General features: G+C 45.3%; 2 protein-coding genes across 2 annotated transcripts in view; one reads left to right on the plus strand and one right to left on the minus strand.

Annotated features, from left to right (window-relative positions):
- Nucleotides 1-1,240: 1,240 nt before the first annotated feature.
- LOC118286115 (neutral cholesterol ester hydrolase 1) lies at nt 1,241-4,679 on the minus strand. Its single transcript, XM_035610261.2, has 5 exons — nt 3,993-4,679; nt 2,958-3,210; nt 2,705-2,774; nt 2,289-2,460; nt 1,241-2,211 (listed from the first exon to the last, which is right to left on the minus strand). The coding sequence occupies exons 1-5, from the start codon at nt 4,134-4,136 to the stop codon at nt 1,591-1,593; spliced, it is 1,260 nt and encodes a 419-aa protein (XP_035466154.1). The 5' UTR covers nt 4,137-4,679; the 3' UTR covers nt 1,241-1,590.
- Nucleotides 4,680-12,816: 8,137 nt separating this feature from the next.
- ppp2r3a (protein phosphatase 2, regulatory subunit B'', alpha) overlaps nt 12,817-26,949 on the plus strand; it is a 55,298-nt gene continuing 41,165 nt past the window's right edge. The window contains exon 1 of the mRNA XM_035610259.2: nt 12,817-13,162. The gene's annotated coding sequence lies outside the window, so the exon portion shown is untranslated. The remainder of the gene's footprint in view (nt 13,163-26,949) is intronic.

Raw genomic sequence — 26,949 nt, forward strand, 5'->3', positions numbered from 1 at the left:
CAATCGTGTTCATGACATTTCAACCTTAAAAACCATCTTTGTGAAAAATGTATTTGAAGTGCAAGCTTTTCTTTTTTTAAGTTTGGCCCATCTGCTGCTGACATGGAGGGGACAGGGTTTATGAGCTGTACTGCAGCCTGCCACCAGGGGGCGATCGAGATGTTTACATTTTGTGAGTTGGCATATTATATCTGTCTTTATTAGCAGTCATTGGGTAAATATAACAACTGAACAGTAAAAAGAAATCCTGCTTTTAAAATATTACTGTTAATTACAGAAGATTTATTTAAAGCAAAGGTACTCATCATTCAGAAAAAAATGGGACCTGTAAGTATTTTATGACTATATGTTCTATTATTTCATTATTGATGTGTTAATGCATGATTAGCATTGAAGCTTATTTTGACTACTTTACATACTGTTTGGTATGTGTCATAAAGTGTGTATGTAAAAGCTAAATCATCAGAAACAACTCGCAACTTCAACTGCCACATATATTACAGATTCTAAATAATATTTCCCTCTGAATATGAGTCATAGTATGAATAGCAAAAGTTTTTTAAAAATCGTCATATGAAGTACAGGTACATCAAAACTGTACTCGAGTAAATGTACTTATTTGCCTCCCTCGAGCGGTGTTCAATGCTGTACTCGAACCACTAGGTGGCACTGTTGTATTGATTCTTGATTCTTGTTTCAGTGACCTGGAAATGAACTCCGTCAAAACCCCTGAGGTGAGACAACAGACACATCAATCGCATGTCTGGTCATGAAAATTATTGGAAGCTGATGCACTTGTGATGTTCAGTAATTGCAGGGTAATTATGTATTTTTAGCAGCTGTATTTGTTCCCTTCAGGTGTATAAATGCATGTATTTAATTCGTGGGTGTGGTTAAGGTTATAGGCCTGAAGGACTTAGCTTCCCTCTTATTTATTATTTAATTACCAGAAGAAGAAAACTGATTTTTGTATGCATTCATAAATCTCTTCTTAGGTAAGACATCGCCTTTATGAGAGATGAGTGTTTACGAGATGTGGGTGAGTTGTCAAACACTGTCAAACAGTTCAATATTTTCCACGGGGAAGGTCAGGAATTCCACTGTGCTTTGAGGAGAGATTTTATTTAAAAGAAAGGAAAGTAAGAAAGAAAGGAAAAAATAATTGGCAAATGTGATCTGTTGAGTGTTTGATGTAAACATTTTCTTACCACAACAAGGAAACCCAACCACTGCCAACGTGAACTTTCGATTCAGGGTTTGTTTTTACTTTTATTCAAAAAGTATAAAATCATTTTTACAACCCTTGTGATGAGTACATCTGAAGTGTATATGACCGGGTGAACTGCTGATGTGGAACCGGCTTGTTTATTAATCCGTCAGTGAAAAGCTTGTGGCCGTGATGTGGAGGTACACGAGGGCCCCGAGCTTAGATCATATATTTTTTGACATAAAGAATAGATAAATAAGCCCTTTAGCAAATCTATAATTGACAGAGCAATTGGTTGTGTATGAAGGCCACACACACAGACAAGCGTACACCCATTATTCATTTGCACACACACACACACACACACACACACACACACACTCTTACAGGTTGTTCTGCAGCCAGGTGAGGTAACCCCTGACCGCCCTCTTCCCTACATCAAATTCCACAGGCCAGACGATGAAGCTGAAACATCCGTGGAAGCCGTCCTCGTAGTGGTCGTTGGTTACCGTGACCCCTGCGTCCTGTAAGCGCCGGGCGTACATGAACCCGTCGTCCCTCAAGACGTCATTCTCGCACGTCAGGACGTACGCCCGGGGGCATTTGGCCAGAACCTCCGGTCCCGCCAGCAGCGGCGACGCCCGCACATCCAGCAGGCCCGGCGCCTCCTTCGCCGGCCCCTGCGAACCCCTTTCAACGACGAGAGGCTTGTGGTTCCTCCTGTATTTCGGCGGCAGGAGCACGGCCCAGTCGGAGCGCGCCCTCAGCTCCGGGGTGATGGCCGGGTGGTGCGAGGAGCTGTGGTTGTTCACCAGCCACTGGGGCTGCAGGGAGGGGTCGGCGCCGAGGTACTGCAGCCAGAACCGAACCATGAGGGGCCGGTAGAGGACGGGCACGTCCTGGTTCTGCAAGTAGGAGGGCGTGTTGAAGTCCAGAGCCTGCAGCGCTGGGTAGATCAAAGCCTGGACGCTGAACTTCACACTCACACCGTCATCGATGGAAATCTGGGGGCACATATGACGTTCTCGGGTTGTATTTACACGGTTGACACACATTTCTACAAGTGACGGCTGCGGTTTACCTCCTGAGCGACCGCAGCGGCCAGATTCCCCCCCGAACTCGCGCCGGACACGGCCACGCGCTCGGGGTCGATCGCGTACTTGGCCAGGACCTCCGTGGACAGGAAGTGTTTGGCAGCAGCGAGGCAGTCTAGATACGGCACCGGAAAGTGCACCTCTGGATAACGGCGATACCTGCACAGACAAAGGTTGCAAAAATGTTTAAGCTGTGCGATTGTATCCATGTTCTCAACCTGTCAAGACACTTGACATATCCTGAAGGCCCTGACTGGGAGCTTTCTAAAGTCTCAGTTAATGCACAAATAGGTTTTTTAAATCATCAGAGGTGTCGATCTGCATCAGTAGATGTTCTCTTTTCTCTGTGAGCTGCTAAAAAATGTCGAAAGAGTAGATCAGTGTTGCAGGGGGGAACACTCACTCGACAGAGGCCACAACCGTGTTGAGCTCGTCCGAAACCATGCGGTTGAGGGCATCGCTCGAACGCCTCTCTGAGGAAGTGAGAGGGGGACGGAGGAGTGTGGGAGAAGTCGGAAGAACAAAAGCGCACCCTGACACAATCTCTCGAATTGCACGATATTATTGCTGCAGGTTAAGTTGCATTAGTAAGGAAAACTTCTGCTATTCTTTATATTTTTGAGCATTCCCTCTTAATTCTGCTTTGCTGCACTGACCGGCACTGCCGAAGGCCCAGTCCCCTCCGTGGAAGTACATCAACCCTCTCCTCAGGTGGCCCTCCCCTCCCGCCGGGGGCTCATAGACCCGGACCGGGATCCCGGCCAGGGTGATGTCGCTGACCTTGACTCCGGGCACGACCCCTCCTCCGTCTGAGCCGGCCTTCGTCGCGCCGTCCGCGCTCTCCGAGGACGGGGACGGGCCGACGGACTTGATGTAGTGGTCGCAGCCCAGCCAGTCCTTCAACGAGGCCTGGGGAAGAGAGAAGAGGAACCTGAAAGGGACGCCTCGAGTGCAGTTTCTCTGGACAAGGGGGGAAAAGATTTGCAGCGGCTTGAGACCAAACGTCTCACCCAGTCCCCTCTGTGCTCCCGCCCTCCCTCTGTCTGACGTGTCTGCCCTCTCTGCCCAGAAACCTCTCAAGCTGTCTCAACAGTCGAGCCACTCAACAGATCCAACCGACTAACAACGCTTCATAATGACATTAGTTTTATCACTTTCTAGAGCTTTGAATTATGTGAATACGATGCAACTGTAACATAACATTAACAGAAATAAGAAACTTGTAGGAAGCGGTGAGCTTCGGCTCTGCTGCCCGGTGATCGGTACTGGATCATGATGCAGCATCTCCTCTTTACAGCATCTGTAAATCATAGATGAAGGTCCCATTCACACTGGCACACCTAAACCCTTGGCCATTTTCAAAAGATCAAATAGTATTAATACTGTCTGTGGAGATTCTCATCCATCCGGGTCATATTTATCCAAAAGGGCGTTGAATCAGGAGCAACTGGACTTGGTTATAGATTCGTCTAGTATTACTAATATTGCTTGGCTGAATCCTTGAAGGTTCATTATTTCCTTTATTATTTTTTATCATTTGCATTGCTCTCCACCTGGCAGTACAGTCCAGGGTTATTTCGGCCCCTGCTGCATCCATGTTGTTTTTGACTTTTTTTTTTGACTACCTTGCATGCGCCAGAATCGCTTCCACATTCATAATGACGCGAACAAATTAAAAGCATCTCTCTTACCAGGTGCATCGACGTCCGGAGCCCGGCGGCCACCATCATCAGCTTCCACGGCTCCTGGATGGTGTCGGGCAGCGGGATGTAAACGTAACGAGCGACCGCCGCCGTCAGTAACACTGTCACCACGACCGGCCACAGCCTCATCATCTTGTGCCTGACACAGCTTCAGTGTGTGTGTGTGTGTGTGTGTCCGAGCTCCTCTCTCATCCACAGGACGGAGGATACACACTGACTCAGCTGGACTCGCTGATTCGTCCCTGCAGGTCTGAGGAGGACTCGGAGGACCAATCAGGATCCAGATCAGATAAATTAAACGCATCCCTCTCAAACCTTCAAAAAAACACTTTTAACGTCTATGTTCTTCTCCTTCTACTTGTTATTCTTATGCTTGACTATGCATCTTTGGTCTTAGAAATTAAATACAACTAAATATTTAAATGACAAATGTTTCTGCCAAAACTTTGGAATTTATTTTTAGTAAATTCGCTGTGAATTGTGAATGAAGCTCTTTTTTTTGTCACTTATCACTTTGTAGTAAGTTAGTACGGTTGTTATTCTAATAGATAAATAAAAAAACACGAATAATTTGTTTTTTTTGTTTAGTCTTGCTGTGGTCTTCTTCTGCCTGGCTATTTTTTGTTCATAAACTTGAAAAGATCCTCGCTTTTGCTATATTTTAAAAATTATTATTAATATTAAGACAAGCAGCTACAAATGGGCCACTGGGAAATGGAGTTTTTTGTGACTTGCCTTCGTTTGGTACAAAGTTGTATCACAGGTGTGTGACCACGGTGAGGCGCAGTAGAGCTGCAGACGGGACTTCACACGATGTCATTACATTGTTACATCACCGGTAAGAAAGTTGGACAATTTGCTTTAATAATTCAGATGACTATCAACTATTTTCTAAAATGCAAATTTTAATGAAATCAAAAGAGCTCACAGTGAGGGCATAGTAAAACCTGTGGAGGCACATATTTATCTTTTATTTTTTTTCATCTCAGATGGTGAACATTTTTTGTGTTTTTAGGGTTAAATCAAACCAATTCGCTGCAATAAAACTATGATTCCATGTTAAGCTTGGTCTACATGTTCTCATATAGAGAGCAAACAGCCGGTGCTGTAAAAGATAGATCAGGATTTGATTTGATTCGTCAGGATACACAAGGTTAATCTTGTATGACTATGTGATTTGTCACTTGGTGGGGAAGAAACTGGCAAGTGGGGAAAAACAATACTACGTCTTCCGCAACAGCTTCTTCAAACTTCTGTCACAACTCTTGACTTCCTATGAATGCAATGAGCCATGAAGTCAAAAAGAAACAATCCTGCCATTTTTGGATTGCAGCCATTATCAAAAAGTTTTTTCGGTATTTGCAGTTTTCTAAAAGCCTTGAGCAGGAGGGTGAATGATAAAGTCACTGTTTGTACATGTTGTAAAATCAAGAGCACCTTTCCCCCCCACTCACTATTGATTACTGTCCAAGTGAAGAAAATCAATGTTGGACTGAAAGTGTTACTGGAAGACATTAGTTGTGCGAGTTGCTGGGACAACAGCAGATGAGACGCAGCATCGTTCACAGGCTATTGATCCGTCTTCTTCTGTTTTAGATCATGTATATTTGCATCTCTTTGTATAGTAGAACACAGGGAATAATTAAACGTGAGGGAGAGAAAGGGATTTGTTGGGACCAAGGTCAAACCCTTGACATTGTGCTTACATGGTGAACATCTTAGATCAGGCCGCGGTGACATCCCAGGACCGTTTTTTTAAGATTTGTCTGAATCCAGGTAACGGTCACGGAAAGGCAGAGACCAGCACCGTTCAGTCAACGGTGCCACAGGCCACATTGTAGACGAGGACGAGTGTCTCAGTGTCACTGACTCGCTCCCTCTGTGCTATTTATCGCCCTGGTTCTTCCCACGATTCAACCTTTTAAATGGCCACCGTCTGTCCCTGGTGGCGCCGTGCGAGAATGTAAACAAACATCGGAGCCGAGGAGGATCGGACCCCTGCACTGTGCCCGGGTTTTTTTTTCCAAAACACAGCAGCCGGACCACTAGACCGTGTCAGATTAGAAGAAAGGGAGAAAGGAGTGGGTTTCTCAGGAGAAGACAATGGCGAGGGATGCCTTAAATTAAATAATGATAATAATAATAATAATAATAATAATGTTTGATTACACTAGAGAGGAGAATCGTTCCTGGTAATTTGTGCCATATTGGAAAAAGTGGTGGAATGTGTGATTAGGCCGGCGTAAGTGGCGCTGACCTAGAACCATGACCTCACACATGAAACTCCAGATGGCTGTCATGACTTGAGGGAGGGTCTAACAGTTCGGGAAATCAGTGAGATGAGGGGATTTGTCCCTCTATCTTAGCTGTTGGTTCAACATGAGGGCACAACGCCGACCCTTGAAGCTCGCAAAGGAACACGTTAATAAATCCTCAAACTGAGGAGTGAAAATGACAATTCGACTAATTATGTGGTGGAATATTTGAGGGGTGGCAGTTGCCAGGCAATGAGCGAATTTAAATAGTCATAGTCATAAAGTCAAAAGTATAAAAACATTAAAAGAGACATAACCAACTGTAAAATGACCCGCTGTCATTATTTTCTTAATTTATACACTTCAGAGCTGCTAGCAGGTTTGTCATCTTTGGATAGAACCAGACTAACTGTTCCCCTCCACTTTCTGCATTGGCTTCACTCACCTCGCCTCACCTCACCTCACCTCACCTCACCCAGTGACTATACTGTGCGTCCATTTTTATATACAGTCTATGCTTGTAATCCCAAATTCCACAGGGGATCACTTTAATTTCGACACAGATGCCAAACATGCTCACTTTCCCAAAAAATCTGTCTCAGTAGGATGCTTAAATGTGACGTTAATGTGATCTGTGTGTGTGTGTGTGCGTGTGTGTGTGTGCGTGTGTACTTGTGGCGTAAAGATTTCACATTAAAATTCCCTCTTCCTGCCTCCTCCTCCGTCCCCTCCCTCCTGCGTGTCAGTCTGGCGTCTCCCTGCAGTCTGTGGTATGGAGGGCAGAGAGAGGGCCCCTCTCTCGTGTCACTGGCTGGAATTACGCGTATGGTCATTTAACATGACTAAGCGCACGAGGCAGAAGTGGAGGTTTTCTATTTCGGACGGCCCCCACCTACTTGTGCATATATATATATATATATATATATATATATTTTTACCATTACAGTATTTTCAAATATTCACGTTACACCCAAAATGTATGACCGACAGATAATGTGTACCAAATGTAGGAATTAAACTGTGAGACACCACACAACATACTAGATTTATGCTCTTATGCGAATGATACAATCAAATTCAAATTCTGATTGTAACCAGGTAAAGTTCTACACTCAAATTGTTTGACACACACACACACACACACACACACACACACGCACACACTCGCTCAGTGACAATAATGTATTGTGGTATTCTGGAATGTCATGGACAGCGGGTCAGTTGGTGCATCAGCAACACACACACACACACACAAACACACACACACACTATTTCTGAAATGACAAACAACAACCTGTTGTTATTTTGGCCTCTTAAAATCGAGGTGTTGCATCTGAGAAGAAGGGGAACACAGGCACGCTGGGTTTTGTGCCGAGCGGCACGCTGCTGTCGCGTTCCCGGTACGCAGTGTTCCTAATTGGTTGAAGGCTATTTGCCCTGCCACTGCTGAAGAAACAAAGTCGTCATCCACAGCCGGGTTGAATCCGGAATATGTCCTTTTCTGTTTATCCACTGGATTATGGTGTGATGTTGCTGATAAAAGGCTTTGTCTAATCGCTCATTTGGTTGCACTCAACAGAACAAAAACAACTTACTGACTGATTTTTCTGCTTCATCTGTGTTACATACAACTTTAAAGAATTTTCTCTGCGGTGGTCCCAGATTCCGGCACTCACCCTCGCAGCACCAGATAGAGCTTCGTTCCCATGTCAGCAAGAAAGTGAGGATGAAACGGAACTGATATCGACGATCTCTCAGACTGAATTCACACATGGTGCTCAGCTATAAACACATGTGTAATAATGTGGCTTTATTTCCTCTATTGACAGGATGCGCTACCAAAGAAAAAGACTCTTAATGACGACAATGTATCCAAAAAGAGGAAGACGCGTCACCATGATGAAATTCTGCAGAAACTTCCATGGAATCCCACGGATGAACTGTAATAAGCTTGGCGATTCCTTAAATCAGGTCAAAACTGTCCAAAACTCTTGGTTTATGAGTCAAATCTATTCATAATCCTCTATACCTCAGTTTTACTTTTTGTTGAGTACTAATGACCATGCTAACACACTTTTAAACATTAGATTTGCTTAACATTGGTATAAATTCTCTGTCTCTGAGCATCCAAGCTTATTGGTATCAATTACCTCAAAGCAGAGAGACACAAGAAACGGCTACAGACTTTGGTCTTGACATTTGATTTCTTCCAGAACACATTTCACACCTACATCTGTCCCCCCCCCCCACATACTTTGCATATAATTTATTGCCAAAATAAATGGAGAAGTCTACTATGCTAAGTCATAAGTCATAATTCACAGGCCAACAAAATACAACATGTTTAAGATATTTCCTTGAATACCCATAAAAATAGCCATGAGCAAATACAGCCTCTGACTAATGTGATCGTCTGGAATCAGTTAAAAACTTTTCCTAACTGTTATGGAGGAGGAGGACATGAAAAGTGAAAAGGCATTAATTGTCTTAGAGGTGGGAAAAGGTTTAGAATTCTCTTCATCACCGGTTTCGTAGTTTTTTCCCTCATTTCTCCTCCCCTCCCCTCCCCACCAAATCTTTCCACCACCGACTCATGAGCCAGCTCATATCTGGTTGCTGTCAGACTCAAGTTTTCCGTGGCCCCCCCCCCCCCCCCCCAGCTGATCCCGGTACCTCAGTACTGGACTTCAGAAGACAGATGGTAGAGTCCGCATCCACTGTGGTCAACGGCAGACAGCGTGCCGGTTTTCCTCCGTTTGTGCATCCCACGGTTTGGAAAAAAAAAAGCATCGGGCTGGCAGCAGGCCTGGGCAGAGAGAGGTCAGAGGTCAACGTGTCAGATAGGGACTGATGTGGACGGCCGCATGCCTCAGCCCTGACCTTTAACCTGGAGGTGCATGAGGACAGTGCTGTACTGTTCTGCTGAGGACAGATGCAGCCTTTTCACCACAAACACACACACACACACACACACGCACACACGCTCACACCAGCCCACAAGTCTTTGATGGAAACAGTGGCAAATACAAACAATCACATTAAAAAGACAATATACAAATGCACATGAAACATGAAACATGCAGACGAACATGCTCACACACACGACCTCCCACTTCCCCCGCATCATCCTCCGCCGACACCCTGTCCCACTCCCATGCGCCTCTTTCTGGTTCAAATGGGATCCTGATGTTCTGTTAACCAAACCCCCAACCCCAACCCCTCGTCTGTATACGTCCCCTTCGGCCAAAGCAGTTAAACGCAATCTTGCACTCCTCCCAACATCCTCAGCTGCTGCAGAGCAACGCTGACAAGAGGCAGCTGTTGCGGGCGGCGAGAGGGTGTGAGTGATGCAGTAGGCAACAACCAAAGAAGATACATGGATGAATAGGCAGCTACTCAGACATATGGGGGGGGGGGGGGGGGGGGGGGGGGGGGGGGTGCCTCCATCATGTACGTCCACATTATACTGTAAACATGTGAGCCACGGCGTTTTCATTAGCACAAAAGTCTGTGGTTTTTGGCTTGTGGGGTTTTAGCTAATTTGTAACTTGAGTGCCTCAAAGATGTGATGGGATTGTGAACATATGGACACAAGAGCAACAGTGCGGCACCCTGAAGCGCTGGGTCTGTGTGCCGTATGTTTGCACATAAGCTGCAGAGGCCGGCTAGAAGAAAAAGGTCCTGGTCTGGAAGAAGGGAGCCACTTCCGACAGCTGGTATCACGCAGCGCTCTAATAAAACTCTTACACTTTTACAAAAACGTCCCCGCGGCGAGTCGAAAACCCCCAAACTAACAGAGACGCAGAGTTTCGACGAGCCGACAGCGAGAATACACAGGCGAGCTCACCTTGTGAAAATGCAAGGGTTTTATTGACTGGAGGTTGCTAATAAGCTCAGCTCGGCCTGCCAGATTCAAGCCTGGATGACTGAACTGCTGTGTGCGGTGCGTGTGTGTGTGTGTGTGTGTGTGTGTGTGTGTGTGTGTGTGTGTGTGTGTGTGTGCGCAAAAGTCAGTATGATTGTGTGACCTTGTTGTCCTTGGTTCTATATGTGATGCCGTATTTCTGGCATCTGTTGCTTTCAGCAGAAGCTCAGATCCAGGTTCCATGTCCTTAAGGCAAAGCTCTCATGTGCGATACGTGTGTGTGTGTGTGTGTGTGTGTGTTTGTGTGTGTGTGTGCGCCCGCAGTGTATGCACAGTGGTGTGTGAGGTGCTGAGTGACACTCCCTGCTCCATTTTGTCAGGATATGTCAGCACCCTCATTGCTTTTTCTTTTTATCCCTCCAGCCCTCTTTCTCCTCCATCTCTTTTTCAGCTCTATGCTGCAGCTATCGTCAGCCCAGCGTGGCCTGGGTTGTTTTTTTTCCTCTGAATTTCTTTCCTGCAGGGAGAAAGGTGTTACTCGACTCCTTAGGCTGTTATCCTTTCCAAGGCGTGTTGTTAGTGAAGCTACAGTCACACGTTATGAAATGAAGTTACGCTCTACTGGTTTCAACTGGCGATGCTAAAAATACATTTTAGGGAAAACGACAGGCTGAAAGGTACATTTTGTTTCTATTTTAATATCACAAGTGTCCTATGAGAAACAAGGGCCTTAAAATTGATGGCTCATAGCCCTTGAAGAATCTCGACACGTTTTGGTTTCATTTAGCCCCAAGTTTGAACATTGACGAAGATTTCTGCAGTCAAAGCAGTGCAAGGTTTTTTTAGATTTAGTTCGGAGTCAAAACGTGCCCTGAACATGCCCTAGCACTGCACTAACTAGGTCTGCTTAAACCAGCTGGCTGAACTGAAGAGGGATGATTTCGAAACGCGACTGCCGGCACGTACACCCGATAAACGTAATTTGGGTGAAATGAAACTTCATGGTTTCACTTTATTGCATGCCCTTCGCTGAGTGCAATATCTGCTCACGTATCTGGGAAGAGTTCCCCTGCGTGGCAAAATTAGACACAGGGTAAAATTGTATTCCGCTCTCTGCTGCCATCGGGGACTTGTTACGTAAGCCGTCCGAAATGTTTAGGCGATTTCTTGTCATCCCTCTAGCTGGTCCGCTTCCTAATGCCGGGTGTCACTTGAGTGTCAGTGTTTATTTTTACTCCACGGCCAGAGCAAGGTACTGTCCGGCATGCGCACACACACACACACACACACACACACTCAAGAGATACGTGGACGCACACCTACGCACAAACGGGCCCTTCTTGTCATGTGATGCGGGCCTTGTGATAGTTAATGTTGTTACAGGAGACACATTCCAGCAGGATTTGGAGGAGGGATGCTAGGTGTGAGGTGGTGGCGTGTGTTTCTTGGGGAGTGTGTTAGTGTGTAAAAAAGCCTGGCTGCTTTAAATCGAACCCACTGCACATCGTCCATCAGCGGGTCTTACTCTCACTCATCGGCGCGGTAACTTCACACCGCCTGCGATGCAACCACAGGGCCATATCCCGTTTTAGCCGTTTTTCCCCCCCCTCCTAGGTCATCTGCTAAAACTGTGGTTTAGAGTTTACGGTCAAGCGGCGCCGGCGTCATCGACTGCCTCTCATAACATTGATGGAGGACACAGAGTCCCATCGACCCTTTTCGTCCATGTGCATTTAAAAAGCAGTGGTCATGTCTCTAGATTTCCATCCTTTTCTATTAACACAACATTAAAAACAAACACTGTTCTCCACCTGAAGTCATTGTGTGGGTGTTACTGGCAGCTACCCATCTAACTGAAAAAAAATCTACTCGTCTACTTTTATAAACTCATACTGTATGTGCAGTCCATGCTGTATTCGACTACCTGGTCTCCATAGAAACACCGATGATTTTGAGGGCACAGGTCTTGCACTTGCACCAAATTAGTTGTGTACGGCAGCTAAACTATACCTGCTCGCTGTTTTATCATAATTCATTGATCGATTGAAGGGGGCCCGGGGCATGAATCTCACACTTTGACTGCGGTTGATACAAGAGCCTTACATTGTTCAATGATGGATACGTGCACTGAAGGCGAAACCAAAATCATTCATGCCATAGACCCAGAAAAGCACTAAGTCCGTGATCTTTTATGTTATGTATACAATTAGTGGGGGGACCTATACAGTAGTGTGTGTTAAAATAGCAGCCTATATACAAGGAATGCGCATGCAGCGTATACATCGCCCCTGTGATGCTTTCGATTCATACTGTTTAAATACATACATACATAAGCACATACAAGCCCACACATGTGCATTTCTTCTTGCCACTCACACACTGTAGCCTAAATGATGAACCGATTGAAAAAGTATTAGTAGACTAATCGTTAGAGACAATAGTGGTCAGTTGTAGCCATCATTTGTAGCAATATCAAATATTTCTGAGGCTGTAGGCCCTTGTCTGTTGACGTGTCCATCAAAGATCGTGGATGATGAGAACGTCCTTTCACCACTGTGTGCAGCGGTCCAGTGTGCAGCGTGTGTGTGGATGCAGTCGGCCTGTCAGTCTGCTCGAGCCCCCGCCCCGTGAGACGGGAACTCCCCCTGAGTTCCCCGGTTCTCTCTCCTCTCTCTGCTCATTCTCTCCGAGAGCTGTCACACACACACACACACTCACACACACACACCCGCGCGCGCGGTTACGCACAAACGCCTGCACACGCACACGGAGTAAGCTGCATGTCGGCGCACACGTCCGCTGCCCGGTAACAGAGAAGAAGAAGAAGAAGAAGAAGAAGCAGAAGAAGAAGAAGCAGAAGAAGAAGAAGAAGAAGAAGAAGCAGACGAAGAAGAAGCGGCCGTTTGGTTTCGCAGTGCGCGGCGAGCCCTCGTCGTGACAGAGTCTTTTTTGGGGGGGGAAACGGCTGAAGGAGGCAGTGAAGGAGCGGGAGGGGAGAAAAACAAACAAACAACAAGCACACGCAGAGAGAGAAAAAGGTAAGGAGATGGTGTCAGGAGGAGTGGTTTCTTCTTCCTCTCCGTTCGGCAACTTTACCGAGTGTTCGCGGCGACGCACGGTTCCTCCTCTGCTGCGGGCTTTTGTGAGATAACCAGGGCGTGTGTGTGTGTGTGTGTGTGTGAGAGAGAGAATGTGTGTGTGTGTGTGAGAGAATGTGTGTGTGTGTGTGTGTGTGTGAGAATGTGTGTGTGTGAGTGTGTGTATTGGAGTATTTCTGATTGCGCGCGCGCGTTTTGGTGCGTGCCGGCTTGCGCGCGCGAGCGCGTGCCAGCTCAGTCGATTAAGGGATTGTGTTGTGGGGTCAAAGGAAGTTTGGAGATTGGACGAGCAGATTGTTGTACAGATCATTGAAGCAGCCACACTGGAAATATGATACTCATAAAAATAACCGGTTCATGTTGGTTAAGTCTTTTATTATGTATTTCTCTTAGGCTGATCTTAGGAAGTATGATCAGGTAACTGGCATCTTGTCGAATCAACTCCCTAAACCCAAGTGTGTGTGTGTGTTTCAAAATATATATATATATTCTGACTAGATTGAAGATACTGACTCCAAGATGGGAGTTTGTTGTCTGGATACTTTGTTTTTGGATACTTGGATCCAACTATTGGTGTAATTGGCAAAGTAGAATATGAGTTTTAGTGGTCAAGTGACGGACTAAGGCGAGGTTACATTATTCTAGTGTTCTAGTATGAAAACACAACAAGAACAAGAGAAACATAAATCAACAGACGTGTATCTAGGGCTGTGTGTCGCCTTGTGTATGAACGTGTGTGTGTCCTTTAACACTCCCATCATGTGTTTGTGTCTCTGTGCGTGCGTGCGTGCGTGCGTGCGTGTGTGTGTGTGTGTGTGTGTGTGTGTGTGTGTGTGTGTGTGTGTGTGTGTGTGTGTGTGTGTGTCCAGTTGGTGATATCCTTTCAGATCCTCTGAGGTGGGGGTCAGTCACAGGGTCTCCCCTCTGGAATTCTCCTAGAATAGACGCAACACACACACACACGCGCGCACACACGCACACTTTGAGCAACATCTTAAGTCAGCTTGGTGTCCTGTATTTTCGTGATGACCCATAATGACCTCGGCGGTTCTGAACGGTGTAAACGCTGCTGTTGCCCTGAAGTCCACTTCATGTCAAAGCAAGTAGACGGACTATAATCAGTAAATGTCGTCGTGCTCCGAAGTTCGAACGTTCTCCCCTCTTTCGATGCATTGACTATTCAAGTCTCCTTTTTAATGCATCCATCCATTTCATCATTTGATTTCACTACCGTCCTGTTAAGCCGTGAATCTGCAAGTGCATTTTTCCATTTGTCCTACTTCTTTGTATTTTCTGCCTTTGGAGCTACAGTTCTCGTGGGTGTTTTGTCAAGATTGCTGACTCCAACATGCTGTTGATCCTGCACATTGCTTTATCTTTATTCTATCTTCTATTTTCCAAATATCTAAAGTTGAGAATCCGTCTTCTTCTTCTTGTTCTTCTTCTTCTTCTTCTCCTCCTTCCCAGCACATGGGGCTCAGTGACACTTTTGCAGCGCAGACAAATGTGGGATTTGGCAGAGAGTCCATTCTGCTGTAGGTCCATTCATTTTCTGCCCTTACAGACAGTGGGGAGTGACGGGAATGAGTCAGACCGGACACGTCAGAAGAGCAACAAACCAATGCTCTCGCCTGGCCTGTTCAGGAGGTGTGTGTGTGTGTGTGTGTGTGTGTGTGTGTGTGTGTGTGTGTGTGTGTGTGTGTGTGTGTGTGTGTGTGTGTGTGTGTGTGTGTGTGTGTGTGTGTGTGTGTGTGTGTGTGTGTGTGTGTGTGTGTGTGTGTGTGTGTGTGCGAGAGAGAGAGAGAGAGAGAGCGAGAGCGAGAGGAGTGAGATGATTTTGTCTGCTGTAACTCGAGCCTGGCTGAACACGCTGACTCTTGGAAGAACACAAAGACCTTGCTGCATTAACTGTGGAGAATGTGGAAGTGTGTGTGTGTGTGTGTGTGCGTGTGTGCTTTAGTGGTCTGTACCACCGCAAATGGTAGTGATGCACAAATCATGCTTCTTTCTCCTGATACTAATTCTGATTATTTTTTCCTATTATTTATTAATCAGCAGTTTTTCCTCATCAATAATTGAAGTCATTTGTTTGGTCAAAAAAAAAAATGCAGAAAATCATCAAAAAAAGTACCAATGACAGTTTCGTATCCAAACATATCAAGTGCACCATCGAATAAGACAAGAAGAGCAGCTAATTGTCACAAATGTGACACCGGAGCAAAGAAATGCTTGTTTTTTTCGCCCTCAAGAGTAACTTCAAGGAGTAATCAATAATAATCAATCAAGCGTGTGATTAATTTTGGTTGAGCGACAAATGGATTAATCATCAGAGTAGTAATTTAACACCTGTGTGTGTGTGTGTGTGTGTGTGTGTGTGTGTGTGTGTGTGTGTGTGTGTGTGCTAAAGAGACGTGACTGCAAATGTGATAAATAAACAAGATGAAGTTTTGCTCTCCCCGTCGCGGACGGAGCGATGGAGAAGAAAAAGCTTCGCCGGTGTGAAACATGATGTTAAACTCGCTTGGGGCCAGACATCTACTCCGCGTGTAAACATATCCAGGAATCCCAACCCACAGGGGGGAAATCAGTCAGCTCACACTCAAGGGGAGAGGGAGGGAGAGACAGAGAGCGAGACGGAGAGGTCATACATTTGACATTCTTCACTCGGGTGATCAGCACTCGTCGTCTTTTACCAGAGGCAGAGCTGCCGTCTCTCATATTGAAACAATGACAGGTTGCCAACAGATGCTGCCTTTTCCCGTCATTATCAATTTCTCAAATGGCCGCTGATACCGATTTAAACGACGGAGCGTTTGGATAACTGTCTTCCCAATTTGTTTTGTTTTTTCACACCATTAATCTTCCTGTCAGAGACTCGGCGTCTCCTCTCTGTTCTCCCTGCCTTTCATCCACACATTGCGGAGGAGGTCGTTTTTTCAAAATATATATTTCAACTTCCAGACACGTCGACTGATCAGCTGCCGTGTCTCCAATCAAGGACGGCCTGTGGGTGGACGAGTGGGCGACAATGAGAGCGTGCGTCCGTTTCGCGACCGTATTTGCTCGAGCCGCGGATTTCTCCCGCTCCCGTCACAGATGTGCGTCTTTTCACGGGGGCCCGTTGTTCCCGAGCTTCGCCGCGATGTGCAAATTCGGAGCCGCGTGTTCGTGTATGGGCGTGCACGCGTGTATGTGCGATAATAATCTGGGCTTTATCCACTCCTCACATAGGTGTGCAAGGACAGCAAGTGCTGAGCACAGCATAGTATCCCATTGGAATACACTGGGAGTGTCCCGGTGTCCCGGGGTAATGACTGCGGTTGTGGTGGTTTAGTTCAGACAGATCGAGGCTGGATCGGTGAGTCACAGGTGAATGATGAACTCGCAACGTCCCGTTTCATTCCTGTGTTGTGTCAGTTATATATTCATATTGGGGGGGGGGGGGGTTGGGACTGAAGCAACAAAGCAACGGATTTGGATTCAGATTCTCCATGACAACTAGACAAAGACATCAGATGAGCAGGAAACAACAGAAGAAAAGAAAAAAAATCCCAATTTGAACAAATAACCTCGAGATAAATATCCAGTTGTATTAACGAGTTACGCACTGATCTCGGAGAAAGACAAACAAACTGCGTGTGGTTCTTGAAGCCTCTCGGGTACCGGAGCTCTCTCCACAGGAGCGAATTCCCAGCGGAGGTTGACTCCTGTTTTAGCCCTTTTTCTATCACGCATCCTTCAGCGGGATTCTGTTTTTTTTACTCTCGTGAGGTTGAGTTGTTTTTGTCAACTCTCATCACTGGGGGGCAATAAGTGACGCTGTTCCTTTGTGCCGCAAAATCGAGTCGGCATTTTTTCATCGAAAACTGCGTCCCGGTGGCCGAGAGAATAAGTTAATAGATCAAGATAAGCACGGACGGAGCCATTTTTCTATCGCCATTACACTGTGCGATCAGTCCTAGCTCAAATGTATTCATTGTTTATTTGCCTAGATGTCCAGAAACAGGTTAAAGCTTCCTGCTGCTTTTCCAGAGGTGCACTCGGGATGATTCTTCCCAGGGAATCCTCAAATGTATCACTGCTCATTGCTCATGGTGATAATTCTGAGAATACACACACACAGCATGGTGTTATTATTAGTCCATTAAATTCACTTCACACATGGAGTTTAAAGTTTGTAGTTTATTACGTCATGAGGAGCAGCACTTCTTACTTCTGTATTTTCTTCTCCTTTCGAACTGCTGACAAAAATAACCTCGATTGCAGTTTTCGAGATCACAATTAACAGAAGGTGATGTGGGAAATACCCTACGGAAAAATGCGAATACATCATAGAATGCATTATTAGCAGCCCCCTTTTCACTGTTCTTAGTCTAGGGATTCAATATACCTAGTTCCATAAATCCACAGACACTGAAGTGAGTGTGAGTCTGTGAATGCAGCACCAGCACAGACATGCAAGGTGAAATACAACAGGAGTTCAGTCAATAGAACACTTACATAACAGCATTTTAACAGAGGCGGAAAACCTCTCTGGTTAAGTCGGGACAACTCCCTGGTTCTGTTTACCTCAGCTACTGTGTGTAAATAAGCGGGGTTTTTTTTTAATGTGCACGTGTGTGTGTGTCTTATGTGAGGGGAGTGACAAAAAGACAAACAGGAGAAGACGCGCAGAATCCCGAATCCAGTCGAATCCAAAATTTTAATTATGTTCATTTTTGGATTACTTTCATGTGTAATTATGGGCTAGATCATACCCACACCCTAACTCTGTGTGTGTGTGTGTGTGTGTGTGTGTGTTGGTGTATGGGTGTGGTGTGACTGTATCAAGCCGACATTAAGCTGTGTACCAGGCCTCCGACTGCTGAAGGACTTCTCACATTTATGCTTTCTAATTGATTCAGGGTGTGATTTATGGTGCTCTCCGCATACACATGTGCTTGCCTGCCCTTCATGGCGCAACACACAACCAAGCGTGTGCGCGCACACACACACACACACACACGCTAAAGCTGTGAGTTACTCATCACTGCAGTACAAGGCACTATTGTGTTGACCGTCTTCAGTTCACTTTTAGTGACACAGTCATTCACATTTCCCGGAAGTTTGTGTGTGTGTGTGTGTGTGCATGTATGCGGGTGTGTGTGTGCGTGTGTGTGGGTGGGTGGTCGTCTCATATTCCATGTAACACTGCCGGCTGCTAAAAATGAAGACGTGACAGGGAAAGTGTGAGCGTGATGGTGAGAAGTGTGTGTGTGTGTGTGTGTGTGTGTGTGTGTGTGTGTGTGTGTGTGTGTGTGTGTGTGTGTGTGTGTGTGTGTGTGTGTGTGTGTGTGTGTGTGTGTGTGTGTGTGTGTGTGTGTGTGTGTGTGTGTGTGTGTGTGTGTGTGTGTGTGTGTGTGTGTGTGTGTGTGTGTGTGTGTGTGTGTGCGCTCTCAATAAGCCAATAAGTTGCTTGTTTATCGTAGCCTTTTACCCCCAGGTGCTCCTCTCTAGTCAAAATAACTTTTATATCTGATATCTTTTTAGATATCATTCATGATGAGCTTATAAAAGATGGCCTACGTTTAAAAGTTCTTCTTTTATTGTTATATATTTCAGTTTAGGGTGTTTCAATTAGTTTCATCCGGTCAAGTATATTTCTGCATTTATGAGCTTTTATATACTTTTGCATTTTTATCTGTTCAAAATCCAATGAATTGATTCTTTTCATTGGTATGGTATTTGCCATATATAAGAGCTGTATACATTCACTTGACATGAGATCATAGTTTTTTTTATAAATTTCACCTACTTTATATGACCCTTTTTTTATTTTGGTCACATGAGAACCTACTTCCTTTGTATCATACTTCATGTGTGGCCTCACTTCTTTTTGATATAGATGTAGGGATGTTCCTGAACTTTGTACATGTATATACTTACTGGGGGGCTACCTGGGGGGCTGTCTGATTGAAATGCCCTGTAAATCACTTCAGTTGGAAAGTGCTGTGTAAATACAAACAATTATTGTTGTTTACTTGTAACCTTCACACCACAAATCTCATTTTACAATAGAGAAAGGTATGGAAGCTAATAAAGCATCAACCAAGACATATTGACTATATCTGTCCATGTATCTTTTTTATCGTTTTCTCTGTATTTTGAAGAGAGAGTGACTCAGAATAGAGGAGGTCGGAGACAGGCAGCGTGGAGATACTTGGAAGTTGAGTTGTAAGAAGTTCACCTTCTGTTTTTGCATGTGGTGGTTTGTGGTAAACCATAAAGTGGGCTTCTGCCCTGGAGGAAAATGTTGGATTAGATTGACTACTTGATAGTTTTAGTGGTGGCTGGCTCGAGGGGAGGGGTGAATGACACCGACAAATCGGCTGTAATTACCAATTTCCCTGATATTGATATGTCACAACATTCACTTGTATTTTTTTAGAACCTTGTAAAAAATCATCTGCTTCTCATTGAGCAAAGTGTCCTGGATGGACAGCATCCAACCTCTATACACAAAGACATAAAGAGCAATTCCGTTTTATTACAACTTGGCTTCTCTTTGCGATGTGGTTTATCTCGGTGTTCATCTGCATCTATCAGTTCTGATGACATTGTTCAAAGGAGTTTCTGAATTCTTAGGGTGCAAGTCGGCACAAATGAACACACACGAAAACACATGAACAAAAGTCATATTGTAAAAGAGAAATGACACACCGGACTAGGTCTCTTTAAATTTTATCTTCATCTCAAAAAGAGAGCTAATATTTAGAAATCATAAATATCATCTGTTGCAAAAAGTTGACTTTCCAAATAAAAATTAGGAGGTGATAAGTTACAGAATATGCAGACAGGTTGTAAACATAGAAGAGGCAGTTGATCAAGGTGGAAGCAAATACTGAAAATATGATGATTTTTTGTTTTTTTTGAAGTTCGCTTTTTCAAGAAGTATGTTCCGAACCTGTATGAATGTTTGTCTGCCTCTGCTTCCTGTCCCTTGGACACTTAATATATTTAATATTTCAATTCCTTTACTATTGTTCTGTGGTGTGAACACCAGAGATGATATGGAGCCATAAACAAGAATACACAAGAAATGTCTACATGTAAAGATATGACCAATCTTACTGTGAATCACCGTTCAAACATGGGGCGAGACTCAGAAAAAAAAAAAATCCTAACAACGTGACAACGTGGTTGTCAAAATAAAGCCCATAAACAGAGGAGTCCCCCGAAATCGGAAGCACCCGGTGTGGGGAATCGAACCCGGCCCACAATGGGGTGATTCACACGCGAGTGTGTGGGAGGAGGACCGGGCCCGATGGCCTCTCTCTCTCTCTTTCTAACCACCTTGAAGCCGGGCGCTTTGATTCACAGATCTCTCCCATCATCCTCTGCCGCTCATTGACTGGCTCCGCTGTGGGACGCGCTGATTGGGGCCGGTTTGGGTCCGAATGTCACCGCTCCCTCTGGAATTTGTGTGTGTGTGTGTGTGTGTGTGTGTGTGTGTGTGTGTGTGTGTGTGTGTGTGTGTGTGTGTGTGTGTGTGTGTGTGTGTGTGTGTGTGTGTGTGTGTGTGTGTGTGTGTGTGTGTGTGTGTGTGTGTGTGTGTGTGTGTGTGTGTGTGTGTGTGTGTGTGTGTGTGTGTGTTCTTGTCGCATTTGTGTGCGATGAATCAGCCACACACTGAGTGGTTGATAGTGGCTCTGTTGTCCACACTGGCACTCTTTGTCCAGATTCTACACACACGCACACACACACACACACACACACACACACACACACACACACACACACACACACACACGTATATATATATATATCTATATCTCCACGCATCTGAATCTGAACCAGGCATTCCTCCAGTGGCAGGGCACTTGCCAAGAGAGAAGGAGGAAAAGAAAAAAGGATGAAAGCAGGAGGAGGAAGAAGTAACTAACTCACAAACAGACATTCAGAGTCTCGGCGGCGTGGTTCTCCTTGGCCCCGGTTTGAGACATGAATGGGTCTGAATCTAAAAATATTTTAACTGCTGCTTTTTTTTTTTTATGCCCCTGTTACTCCTCCTGCTCTTTTCATTACTTCTCTCCTCCCCGGTGTCTTTTTTTTTCTCTCGGTGGAAGCGGACGAAGCCTGCGCGACAGTGAGAAGCGTTTAATGGCATTTTTCTTAATTTGTAGGGGCAGATTGTGGTCGAGGGTCTTCAAGGTGTGAATGTGTGTGAGCAACTTCTTTGGGTAAAAAAAAAAAGAAGAAGACTGAGCGAGGCATTAGAAAGATTGCAAGCAAGGAGGAGGACGACTTACAATAAAAGTTCATGAGACAAAGCCGAACTCGTGACATCACGAGCGAGACGCTCTGTGCAGCGGGACGTCCCGGCCCCGGAACATCCTGAGCTGTATAACAGACAGGCTGACTATATGACGGAGGCAAAGGGCTGCTTTTTATTGGTCAGTGTGGGTAGACCATGCGTCTCACTGCCTACCACAGATTGGGAATAGACAGGGGGGGGGGAAACAGAGAAATGAAGAGATAGAGCAGGAGGGGAGGAGTGAGGAGACATGAAAGAGAGGCGGCACAGGGAGACTGACAGTAATCCGGCAAAAGTCACACACACACACACACACAGAGAGAGAAGTAGAAAGACAGAGATGTGGGTAAATTATTTCATCCAACGTTCACCACGGAAATACCTCTGGTGCGGCATTGGGAAACGGGGGGGGGGGGGGACTATTTCAGGCTTTGCTCCTGTTTGTCATGCCAGCCAGCATCTCGGGGCAGAGTGAAGGGTTTTTAAGTACATTAACATGTGATGTGGGAGGAGGAGGAGAGTGAAGAGAGGGTATGGCAGTGTCTCCCACGCGGGGGGAAATAATGACCCCATTGCGCTTGTCTTGTTTCCCTCCCTCTCTCGGTTCAATCTCAACCCATTCACGAGGCTTTATTGGCGAGATAAGATCGGCGTGACTAGTGCCAAGGGCTTAAGTGCATCTCTGCCTCTTTCTGCTGCGACGGAGGAGGAAGTAGGCTGGTGGTGAGAGAGGAATGGCGGCCTTTATCTCGGTCGGTAAACACAAGCCGAGGGAGTCCCCCCGTTGTTTATATATTGTGTCTTCAACTCCCCTCCCGTACGTACACATTCGGAGGACGGTGTAACACAATCGCTCACGCAGAGACACACAGTGTAAATGGATACAAAGGCCTGTGGTGCACACACACACACACACACACACACACACACACACACACACACACACACACACACACACACACACACACACACACACACACACACACACACACACACAAAAGGTCAAACTCACATGGATCCTCTTGTGCTCGCACACACAGACACACACTTCAAAGTGTGTGTGTGTGTGTGTGTGTGTGTGTGTGTGTGTGTGTGTGTGTGTGTGTGTGTGTGTGTGTGTGTGTGTGTGTGTGTGTGTGTGTGTGTGTGTGTGTGTGTGTGTGTGTGTGTGTGTGTGTGTGTGTGTGTGTGTGTGTGTGTGTGTGTGTGTGTGTGTGTGTGTGTGTGTGTGTGGTGGATTGTTGGCTGCCAGTATATGGTGAACCGGTCAAATCCCAGCACACTCGAGCTTCCCTCCTGCCTGCCAGTCTCACCACTAGTGGCTGTGTGTGTGTGTGTGTGTGTGTGTGTGTGTGTGTGTGTGTGTGTGTGTGTGTGTGTGTGTGTGTGTGTGTGTGTGTGTGTGTGTGTGTGTGTGTGTGTGTGTGTGTGTGTGTGTGTGTGTGTGTGTGTGTGTGTGTGTGTGTGTGTGAGAGTGTGTATGTTTGTTTCTGTATGTGTGTGTGTGTGTGTGTGTGAAGCGGCTCTACAGCACAGTTGAGTTCAGCGCAACTGCATTTGCCATAAACCAGGGGATCATTCCATTCAAAACCTTCCTCACCAAGTGGTTCTCTTGTAGACGCTCATTTGGAAAATCTTAGGACAGTCTGGAAGTATTTTACGTGACATTGGATGCTTCCCTGTGTTCGCACATATGTGTGTGTGTGTGTGTGTGTGTGTGTGTGTGTGTTTGCATCTCTTTCAAAGGAGAGAAATGCTGAAGGTTTTAAATTCTAATTTCTAATTTTGCTTTAAAATTCTATATGATTAATTTGTCATTGCAGCCAGATTGCATTTCCTGTGAACAAAATGAATGTTGTCCGGCAAGTCACAAAATGCTTTAACCAAGTATTGGTTAGTAAAAGTATCTGCTTTCTACAACGTCTACTTGTGATGGTCATGTTTCGGTGCTCGCTCGATTTGGTTTAGGAGGTTAAAAAACGTCTCTCTGTGACTTGACACGTGAGAAATTATGCCTTTATTAACACGGTCCTGTGCTTTGTTCGCCCACCATCCATCCATCACAACCTCCTCAAGCGATTAAATGTAGCACGATTCATTTATTCACACAGTTACAGTTGCCACTGTAATGTAACTAATACAAAAAATTCAGATAGAAATATAATTAATATGAGACAGGGCTGTCTCCATTGTAGGTCACGAGTCGATACTCTGTCCCTTTTTCTCTCTGTGTCACCCTCTATATTCCTTTCTGCCTCCTCCACCTCCCCCATTTTCTGTCACTCTGCTCAACCAAGTGGACTTAATCCAAATTATCCGTCTTATAGCCATGCAGGCTTGTAATGGTTCGGGCTTGACTCATCCCATCTGTATATCACCTTCGCCCCTTTGTTACGTTCAGCAACCCAGATCCACGGAATTTCTACCTTTTCCACCAACCGTCAATCACGCTGTATCCACCCTCCAATGTATGCGGTGCTTTATCGTATATTTTACTCTTAATTAGATTAAAAAGAAGACCATCAAATCCCCAGGAAAGTGTTTATTGGCGTTATAAATCAAGTGAGTAGTCATTTTCTCAAAGATCTCTTTTTTGCAACCAGTGGAGTCGCCCTCTGTTGGTCTTTCCAGGGAATACAGGCTTCAGGTACTCCTGCATTGGCTTCATTACGTCAATTTTTTCATACAGTCTAGGGTTGAAACGCGGGCCGGTTTCTCTAGACGGCTCCAAAGTTCAACTAACCCTGAACCGTTTCCCCGTTGGTGGGAAAGGGCAATTAATGAGGTCGTTTGGAGTGATGTGACAGGGTGTTAACTTGGGTTGAACCTTGACACACGTACACGAGTGTGATCGCCGGCCTGCAAAGGAGGAAGGGGAAGAGGTTTAATGTCGGGGGCGCTGCACACCTGCGGCGTGGGCTCATGAGCGGAGGACGGCTGGTTTGAGAAAGGTAAGTATGGCAGAGGGTAAACGGGTCACGTTGCCCTTGAGCAACATGTTGAACTCAAACAACTCTTGTTGAGTGGTTGCTTTTCCAACTGCAGCCGATTATAGATGTGTAAATATATGAAGCAAGGCTCTGTGGGAAGAAAAAAAAAGGGTCACAAGTTGGATGACTTTTTCTCTGTGTTTGTGTGTGTGTGTGCGTGTGCGCGTGCGTGCGTCTTATATAATATACCGTCCACTTCCCTTGAATGGCAACGCTACATCCCTGTGGTTTCCATGGTTACAGACGGCGCCGGATCATGCACCGACACCAGACAGATGAGAGCGACTTCAACCGGTCGTTAGAGGCGAGTCGTGCCGAGGCGGAAGACATCCCTCAAACGAGGGTCTTTTTTTTCTTCCCCTTTGTCTCTTCTTGTGACGGAGAGCCCAGAAATGTCTTGAATTGTTTAGTATAAAAAAAAACCTTTCCAAGAAATGTCACACCTGTTGCTTTTCTGTTCTGTCGGCACAGATGTCAGTATGTGTGCGTCAGCCTTTAGATATTCTACTGTTACTGTTCTTTGATTTGTGGTCCTTGGATGAAGGGATGAAATGGTAAAGGACAATAACAACTTGTCTTCTTCCATTTTCACTGTGGATTATCGTGTTGAGGAATATGGCATTTTATAATTTTTTGCTCTTCTGTATCTCCCTCTACTGTCTTTGACAGCACTTTCTTCCTCTCTTTCCCCCACACACATCCTCCTCCTCTGACTTCTCATCTGTCCAGATTCGGGCCCCTCAGGGGCCGAACACCAGAGATATCAGAGGCACCGTCTTTGATCCCGACTGAATGACTGGAATTCTCGCTTGTGTGTGTGTGTGTGTGTGTGTGTGTGTGTTACTGTTATGCTGATATAAATATCTTCATTCTCTCACCATTACAACCATTACTCTGGAGGTTGTTTTCCTCCTGTGAGAGCCATCAGTGTTTTATTATATGATTTTGTGTGTGTGTGTGTGTGTGTGTGTGTGTGTGTGTGTGTGTGTGTGTGTGTGTGTGTGTGTGTGTGTGTGTGTGTGTGTGTGTGTGTGTGTGTGTGTGTGTGTGTGTGTGTGTGTGTGTGTGTGTGTGTGTGTGTGTGTGTGTGTGTGTGTGTGTGTGTGTGTGTGTGTCAGGGCCCCCTGGGAGAGCTGAGATGTGGTAGTTTGATATCATTGGCGTTCTTTCATCAGTGAGGTGATTCTCCTGCTATGCGTTTGAACTGCACTGAGTCAAAGGCCTCGTGTTGTTCGGCTGCAGCTGTGGATCACATCACCTGCACGTCGACTCGACTCTTTTTCATTTATCTTTTCTTTGCAAGTTTTTCTTTTTTCTTTTCATGCTCTAGCTCTCTGGGCTTTGTTTAGTTGGTTTTTTTGTCCAAAGTTAGTGCAGAATGTAATCTGTCCATCGCTATAGTTACAGCCGTGTTGAGCAATTGCCCTCCTTGTGCTCTGAGACAGTATTTGCTTATTGAGTCAGAGGGATATTTACACAAAAAGGAAATGATATGCATCTTTGGAAGATATAGCCTCACCGCTTCGGGTGAACTTCAGAACACGTTTCTGCTCAGAAACACTGTGATGATTTCCCGCAACACTTCAAGAGAAGCGATTACACAGAACAAGGTTTTCAATATCCACACGGGACGTGAGCTTTAGTTTAAGACCGACTTGATTTGCGTAACTATTTTCATCATTAATTATCTCTGTCGATTCTGACTGGAATTTTCTTTTCAGGCCAAATCTTGAATCTTCGCAACAAGTTTTGGAGCTCTTTTATTTTCGCTAGCACAAGTTCAGTGGTTCGTCATCTCGTATCCGATACCTGATCAGCTCCGTGAAGTCGCTATCAGCATCACTACTCACCTGGTGGGCTGCACAGTCGCATCACTGAAAGACATGAAATGCCCCTAAAATGTGAATTTCTTAGGCTTTTAAACGTTTTTTGTTTGTTGGTAATTAAAAAAGATCTCTTGGAGTTTTGCAGCAGAAGAGCCAATCTCTTCTTCTGATGATAGATATTTTTTCCTTTAGTCCTCCATAGGAACTGCACGTCAACTTAATATATTTTATGAAGACGGACAGATTTTCCGTTTGGGATTTTATTCTATTCTTCAAAATAGATTGTTTAGAAGTTACAGTGAGTGTAGAACGACAACATACTATAAGGTCAAATTAACTACGACCATAATAATAAGACAATCCCGTGCTCTGGTATTTCCCAGGCTGCACTTTTTGATTGTGTCCTCCTGATTAGAGACCGAGATCTTAAAAGAATTCGTCTCGCAAACACAGAACTGCGTGTTGACGACACAGATGTGGTCTCCGTGTGCGTAATGACACTGCAATTTCGTCATTGTAACGCTGTGATTAAGCAGTGGCTCTCTGGTTTATTCGTAGCGACGTCGTGTAGAGTTCGAAGGCACAATAGAAAAAACCAACAACCCAATCTGGCGACAC

The sequence above is a fragment of the Scophthalmus maximus genome, chromosome 15, assembly GCF_022379125.1.
Source record: "Scophthalmus maximus strain ysfricsl-2021 chromosome 15, ASM2237912v1, whole genome shotgun sequence".
NCBI classification, from domain to species: Eukaryota; Metazoa; Chordata; class Actinopteri; order Pleuronectiformes; family Scophthalmidae; genus Scophthalmus; species Scophthalmus maximus.